The sequence below is a fragment of the Apis dorsata genome, unplaced genomic scaffold (genome assembly GCF_000469605.1).
Source record: "Apis dorsata unplaced genomic scaffold, Apis dorsata 1.3 scaffold_50, whole genome shotgun sequence".
In the NCBI taxonomy this organism is placed as follows: domain Eukaryota; kingdom Metazoa; phylum Arthropoda; class Insecta; order Hymenoptera; family Apidae; genus Apis; species Apis dorsata.
The window spans coordinates 873,978-882,474 of NW_006263351.1; the positions used below are offsets into that span (position 1 = coordinate 873,978).

An 8,497-nucleotide genomic window follows, 5' to 3' on the forward strand; every position below is an offset into this window, starting at 1 on the left:
CGGTACTACGACCACTTTAGTTACCGGAGCAGGTGTCGTCTCGCATTCTGGACTTGGTGTCACATCCACTTCCGGAATACGTTGAAGTGCGGAATCAAGACTTCGATTTCTGTGATGGTGCGTCAGCGTGGTCGCGCTTGCCTGTGGGACTGGCGGTAACAAAATACCCATTGATCTGCAAACACGCAATACGAAGAAATAAATTTTGAATAACTATCGGCCGATCTAATTTTATAACTTAAACCGATTAAAATTTATAGCGATATAAATTGCTTTTTGCATTCGTCACATCATAACACAAAATATATATATAAGATGTTATAAAAATAATTCAAATGCAAAATTTAACATTAATGTGAAAATTTTTTTTAAAATAAATTATTTATTTATATAAAAATTAATTTCTCTAATTTTAATTAATATTTATCTTATTGATATTACATATCATAATTCTATTTTTTTTAAGAGATTAATAATTTGAAATTTAGATTTGCTTTATTTTTTTATTTTCTTATATATATATATATAGGATACATTTCAAACATTTTTATAAATAATTCGAGAATGAACTATGTTGCAGATAATTAGAATCTAAAAAATCATATTATCACTAACTATAAATATTCTCCGGAAATATTTACACGATAGCTTCATTTACATACCTAAAATCCAAACTGTGATTTCGTTGATGCGTGGTCAGCCTATTACGGCTGTTAATCGGTGGATTTGAACGTCCGTGTACGAGAGGAACATTACAGTTTGTTAATTTATGTCTTTTGATGTGTACCACGCTTTCCTGGCGTGTTGTTGATCCACCACTAGGTGTTACAGCCACTACTTCACTCATATTAAAATTGAACGAGCATCAGCTCGGCTAACAGTCATCTGCTGCTCATGTTGATCATCCACCTATGACAAAAAAATGATACGATCCAATTGTTTAAGCGGATTGTTGAAAAGAAAATGTATATATTAATAAATATTATATTAAAACTATAACTTACGCATAATTTAAATAAAGCATAAATTCTTTTTGATTTGCAAATAAATCATGATCAAAAATTACATATTATTTTTTAGTTGTATTATTTAATGATAATAAATCAAAATTATGTTAATATGCAAAACATTCTCGTATAGATGTGTGATTATAAAATCATATTATTAAGACGAATTTAAAATTGAATTTTACAATACCATCAGTATCATCCAAATTATGATAAAGAAATTCATATCTTAGAGCTTTAAATGGATGAATAATGAATAATGTATCAGATATCATATACATAAATACTTATATACATATACATAATAATGAAAGAATTTATTATATATAAAATAAACAAGTAATAAAGGAAAAAAAAAATAAAAGAATATAAATGCTTCCATAAAATATCAATCGTACCAATTTATAATTATCTTACGATTGTATTCTTACGATTGTATATTTAATTATCTGTTAAAACTTTAATCATAATGATAAAATTGTATAACTCAAATGCATATATATATATATATATATATATATATAATGTATTTATCTTGATATTTAAAAAATCGCGACTTATTTATTATCTCAGTTATAAATAAAAATTTAAAAGTTTAAATCAAATTTATTCAAATCATACTTATAAATTATCGAAACAATCTAATTGTATCTTATGGCGAAATTCGAATGATAAACATATATTTCCGATGATTTCATAAAAAAAAAATAAATTTGAAATTTCTTAAAAAAAAAAGAAGAATCATCTTTTAGAAATGCACAACAATGATTAACCACGCAAGGCGGCACCGTGACAGGAGCGTGAAACTCGTGCTAGGTACGAGAAAGTCGAATACCAGTTGGAACAAAGCGTATGTCAGAATTTTGTTTTCTACTCCACGACACATTTTCATGTATATATTTCTATGAATTTTTTTATTATATATTTTTTTTCTTTTTTTTCTGATTTTGAAGAAACGAAAATATTTTTTTTAATAAAAAAAAGAAATGAAAAGAGGATAAATTTAAAAATCATTTTCTATGCAAGAATTTTGCATTATCATAATTGAAATCATATAAAAGCGTGTTTCTTTCCCGCAAGATTAATCAACAGAGCAATAGAGTGAAATCTCTGGGAGAGAAATAATTCAATAAGGAGGAAAATGGAACGAAGTCTAAGTTGCGGTATGCCGGCTTTTTACTCTCCCTCTTTTACTCAGGGACTCGTCCTTCCGTTTGGTTCATATTCACACGCTGGCCAACGCAGTAACGCAGCGATGGGTGTGCCAGAAGTATAGAAACTAAACATTATTTGTTCACTGACAGTCAATGAATCCACACCCCATAAATATTATATTTTTCCTTTATTTGTACTTCTATCCGATTCAATCAATCAAATATAATAAATCTTCTTTATATTGAAAATATCAAAACGAAAAATAAATAGAGAATGTCAATATAACTTACTTTGTACTTAAATTCGGAATTCTGTTGCAATTGAATCTGCACCATGCGTGGACGTCTTCAATTTTGTCTGTTAGCACGTATACGAGTACGATTGAACAATATACGGTACAAGAAGCTAGTAGAGAAAAAGATAGGAGAGAGAGAGAGAGAGAGAGAGAGAGAGAGAGAGAGAAAGGATGATGATGATGCAGCGAACCCCGCGAGTACACAAAATACCACTAGGTGCGAAAAAGACAACAAGATATCCTTTCCAATGGCAGACTCAGACTGTCACGCACCGCCTTGTCGTCATTCGTTTTCAGTCGATTTTGCACAATGCCTGGCTACGCCCTATATGTTCAAGTACAGAATTACACTTCATCACTTTCGTTCTTATTCCACCGAATTATAACGAGCATACAGATAAAAATGTACGCGGTTTTTTCGATTCGAAATTGTAACTAAAAACATGCACGAACCGAATCTCCGTGCCAACGCAAAAGGCGACCTCGCCAAGCTCGACTACTTTTCGCACGACGCACTGAATACTACTCTGCACATTACTGCCAACAGAAGAAACGTAAAGTTCGAACAGCTATTAAACAGTAACGTCTTATGTTACAAGAGAACCATGTACTTAATAACAAATGTAAAAAAATTTGATTATAAATTAATAATGATATATTCAAAATTTAATTTGATCTAAAATTATTGTGTTCTATTGAACTTAATGATTTTAATATTAATATTTCTTCAAAAATTTTATTAAATTAATTTGTTACTATATAAATTATACAAATTAATACAAATTAAAAAATTAATTTTTTACTATATAAAAGTTATTATAGAAAATAAAATAAAAATTTTTTCAGATATGAATTAATTATAAATATTTCAAATTTTAAACTAAAATCGTAATCGTTTTAAATTTTGAATAAATATAAATTAAAGTAATCAAAAAGTTTTGAAGTTCCGGAACTATTCATCTCTGAACGCACGTGTCATATACATATGCAAGTATGATGAATATATACTAGGTAAGTATATATATTTTGATACAGTCAGACTGATGATATCAGTATGTTTCTATTTACATCACACACTTGTAGTTATGATAATAATATGATGTGTTATCAGTAAAAAAAGAAATTAAGATAATAGACAAATGCAAATTGATATGGCAATAAACATATTTATATATTATATAAAATTATTTTGTATCTTTATCAAAAATTAGTTATCTAATTATCTATCTTCCTAATAATTCGAAATAAATTTTATTAATATATAATAAATTAATATTAATTGTATTTCACATAGGATTTAATGAACAACTAGATTTAAGTTGGCAATGGTTACTTGACAGCTAGAATAGGAAAGGTCGTACAACCGTAAGTGCAGCTTCCGGCATTGAAATCATTAGGAATTTATGCTCGAGATGTATCTGTAAACGTAAACAATTATTAAATCTTTTATTTGAGTTACTTATAGATTGTTTTTTACGCGAACAATAATTAAGGTATGAAAACTAAGTGTATATATATATATATATATATATATATATATATAGGCAATAATTATTTAATTATTATTATTTGTTTATTAATTTTTGTTGTTTATAGAACATGTTCGTGTTAAATGTAAATAATATCATATGAACAAAGTAAATAATATTTGATAATTTCATATTGTTTGTATATATTTATTTTAAATAAAATAGTTATTTTTTTTTTGAAAACTTTTTTAACAAAAAATCAATGTATATAATTTTCAATTTTGAAACATTATAAACTTCATACAATCGTAAACATCATAAATGATATAAATTTTTTATTACAAGTATAAAATATTTATAATATTTACAACAATCTTTGCAATGAAGCGAATATCTGCGAATCTTTAGAGTAAAAGTGAATAGTTAATGCTTCCTGTAATTTTATACGCTTTCTAATCATACATAAAAGTGAAGAGAATACATAGACCTATCATCGATTGTTTGACAATCGTCAAATTATTCTATATATGTATGATGATTTCACTTTTCATTAAATATCATTCATTCAATTTTCCATTATTTATTATTTATAATTTATAATTAAGTAATAAATCATATTTATTTTTATTAGCTATTGCATATAACACAAATAGTAACATAGATATTTTTCTTGTTTATTTTAATATAAAAAAATGAATTTCTAAATTTATTGTAATATTTATATGTATTTTAAATACGTAATATTTATAATATAAAATAAATATTACAAGAAGAAGAAACTATTACAAGAAGAGAACGAAATTCATGATTTTTATATGTTTAAAAAAGAAGAATATTCTACGAAAAACGAAAATTATTAATTATTAATATTGACAATAATCTTGTGTGAGATATTGATATTGAATCTATAAACATTACAAGAAAATTTTATCATATAATTATTTTTACAAATATTTCTTTATTTTTTCGCATTATTCGCATATATATTATCATTCACAATTTGAATCTTAATTACAAAATTTAAAATCTATTTAAAACAATGATTATTTTATGAAATGTCTATTCCATAAAACAGTCAATCAAATAAACAAGAAAATAGTTAAGCGTGCTACTGAAGCTCAGTACATTTGCACCTGTGGGTCTTCCCTGAAGAATTAGTCACTAGAAGCGGAATAATCGTTAAGTAACACGAAAGGACGTTTTGTGCGATCTCCTAATGTAAACAAAATAGCCATGCTACTACTATGTTTTGCAGTTTAGTATGTTCTTCTGATTCGCCATGTTAATTTTTGATTTGATTGTTGATAAGATATATTAACAATCAAGTAAATTTTAAAAAATTTTAAATAATTTTTAAAAAATTTTAAAAAATATATTTAAAAAAATTAACCAATTTTGATAATTATAACTTTAAAAAAAATCATTCAGCTTTTTGTTATAATTAATTAATTTTTTTATTGATTAGATTGGATGAAACATTTCTTGATCCATTGCTTGTATGTTGTGCTTGTATATTGGAAATTATTGGGAATAGGATATTCAAATGGTAACTCTGCCATGTTACAAAACAGAGACAAAGAACTTCTCTTACTCTAGCATCTCACGATGTCGACGACATTCATCCGACCAGCGTATAACGTATAGTGACCATACGGCATACGGTACGTACCCACACCCAATGATGATACACAATCACCTTTCAACAGCGGTGCTCATGATCTCAAGTTCGCGTGCTATCATTACATTTATCAATATCGTGCAAATTTTTATGCATACTATATAAACTTTTTTCAAATATAAAAAATGTTATATATATATATAATATAAAAAAACAAACAAATTTGTAAAATATAAAAAGATTTACAATCTTTTGATTTAAAGATTTTATTAGCAATAAAATTTTAATAACAATATTATAAGTATTATATTCTTAATTTTTTTATGTTTAAGTTTAAAATTATTTCTAATAACTTTCATTAATGAAATATTGAATTTCAAATAATAATGACTTTAATTTTTATTACATTTTTATTAAAGAAGTTCGAAAACATAAATAATGAAAGTTACAATTCATGAAAACGATCAATCTATATATGAACATTTTTGTTTACGAATATGTTTTATAAACATTCAGTTATCTGGAGAAATTAAATTCGAAATAACGTAAGAAATGAAAAGAACCATATGTTGCGGTGGCTCGCTGAACTTGCATATCGCGTCATGTCACCGAAACCTTGACCTTCTACTACAGTACCAATTAGATTCAAAAAATTCTCTTATTTGAAAAACTACTATCGAACTATTCGAACGAGTTTCAAAACATTTTAAGAAACATTTTCATCTTATAAATTTTATACGTATGCATATTTAGATACTGTATTACATAAAGTTTTGCATATCAGATATGATTTTTCCTTAACTTTAGATAATTGCAATATTTTCAGGAAATTCAATAATTTTTTTATTTTATTATTTTTTTTACAACTGCAAATTATAAGTGATTCATCGTTTTTTCCATTTTCTATTAGCATCGATTATGTATCGATTATACCAGCATTTTTCGTACTTATATGTATCGCAAACCTTGACGCACATTTTCTTCTTAGTTCTTATCATGAGCATTATTTCCGTATGTTATGACTATATAAATGACTTGCAAATGTATCATTTTATTTTATATTTCATTTATTTTTCTGTTCGCAGATATATATTTCTCTATACATATACTGATGCATTTGAAGATATTTTGCATACAGTTATAAATAATGATTTTCTTTTCTTATAAATAACTATAACTATAAATAACTTGCTCAAAATTCTAAAAAGTCCAATATTATATATACACTTTTCTGGATATTGTGAATAATTTGTTAAAGTTCTTTTTGTGTTGATAAGCGACATATGCTTGATCCGATATTTCACTAAGATTTCTTCTCCTTGTTCTACTTTCAGTACAGATGCTTCATCATAATAGTTTCTATTTTCGGTTGGAGGGTTGGCTACACATAGGTACAGATGTTCACTGCTAAAAGCATTTGGGGGAGAAAGTCAAATTTGATCCTACGTATTTTCAAGAGATTAATAGGCAAATCGATGAATTGAATCTAGTTTTCAATGAAAAACATGTTATATTATGTCTAAAAATTATAAAGTAAAATCATTTATAAAAATAATGAAGCATAAATTATGAATTGGAATTGACAAAAAAAAATTTGTTTTTATATATTTTATATATATTTATTTTTTATATATATTTAATATATGTATTATTAAAATTTCTCGCTAACAGTATTATAGAACGAAGATATAAATTGAAGTCGTGATGAAAATACAAAAGATATTATGAAGACATTCAACGAATAAATGAAATATAGTAGTAAGCATAGAAAAAAAAATGAATGAAATGTAGCGACGTTGGTAAAGGACGGCCTTCAAAGTGTACTCGAATACTCTGTTTGCTAACGCAATAAAAGACTCAACTATAGATACATGATAAGATTAAAGTATTATGATATTTTACACAAACACAATTGAGATGAAATTTTTCTTATACAATTTTAAATTATAATTGTTATTTATCTATCTTTCATTTAAAGTTTTAATGTGATTTAATAGATATAATTTTTATCAAATTTTATTTCAAAAATAAAGGAATATATAAAGAATATTTTATCATATACTGAAGATATCAAATTTTATAATTAAATAATTTATTAAAAAAATATCAATATTTCTAAAAAACGAATAAATTGCAGATAACGACAAGTTTATTTAACGAAGTATATTTTAAAAAAAAGATTTATCATTTAATTCACATGAATACTTCTACTAACTTCTCATTATTATATATTCAAGCAATCATGTAAAAAAGATATCTTAGACTTCGCTTTTATTCAATAAATTATTTCATATACCATTTTATAGCATTTGATTCAGTATTTTCTAACATTTGATTCAGTATTTTCTAATATATTATGGAAAATCAAATAAAATTTCATATATGAAGATTATTTTCAGATCTACATTTATATATTTTATTTTCTAATATAAATATTATTTGATATGCAATTTTAATAAATGAAACTGAAAATTATAATAAATTTTTCATATAATTTTTCTATTAAATCTTAAATTATATACCGATATATGTATTTCTTTGCAATGAATGTATATAAACAGAATAATGAGCATAAAGTTACAACACTATATATGTTAATATCAAATTTCCAATTCATTCCCACAGACATCGTTTCTTATGAAATTAGGTATTGAGTTCATATTTGCAATTGTTTTTTCAAATTATAATAAATGCACTGACAATTGTTATAAATTGAAATTAAAACAAAATTAATCCAATTTTTGATCATTGTTAAATTTAAATTTAATAATTGAGACTCTCGTTATATTACTGAGATAAATTTATGTAATTATTAACAAAAGTACACAATGTAATATAAGAATAAATTTGATAAAAAAATCATGATACTTCAAAATTTTAAAGTACTTAAATGTATGTCACAATAACAATTTATTTGAAATCATATTATTATATATATATATATATATATATA

The 8,497-nt window shown here is 24.8% G+C and overlaps 1 protein-coding gene and 1 long non-coding RNA gene across 3 annotated transcripts in view; one reads left to right on the forward strand and one right to left on the reverse strand.

Moving 5' to 3' along the window:
- Positions 1–2,985, reverse strand: part of LOC102674675 (phosphatidylinositol 4-kinase beta) — an 8,597-nt gene extending 5,612 nt beyond the window's left edge. Inside the window, exons 1-3 of one of the 2 annotated variants that reach the window (XM_006608870.2) lie at positions 2,453–2,985; positions 663–909; positions 5–175 (exon numbers count right to left, since the gene is read on the reverse strand). In XM_006608870.2, coding sequence (XP_006608933.1) covers positions 5–175; positions 663–847 — 356 coding nt within the window. In that variant the 5' untranslated portion in view covers positions 848–909; positions 2,453–2,985. Of the gene's footprint in view, positions 176–662; positions 910–2,452 lie in introns of those variants that run through there. The other variant, XM_006608869.2, reaches the window with a different exon arrangement.
- On the forward strand, positions 1,679–2,604 carry LOC116186654. Its single transcript, XR_004151664.1, has 2 exons — positions 1,679–1,857; positions 2,088–2,604. It is a non-coding gene; the product is annotated as an uncharacterized LOC116186654 (long non-coding RNA).
- Positions 2,986–8,497: the final 5,512 nt, after the last annotated feature.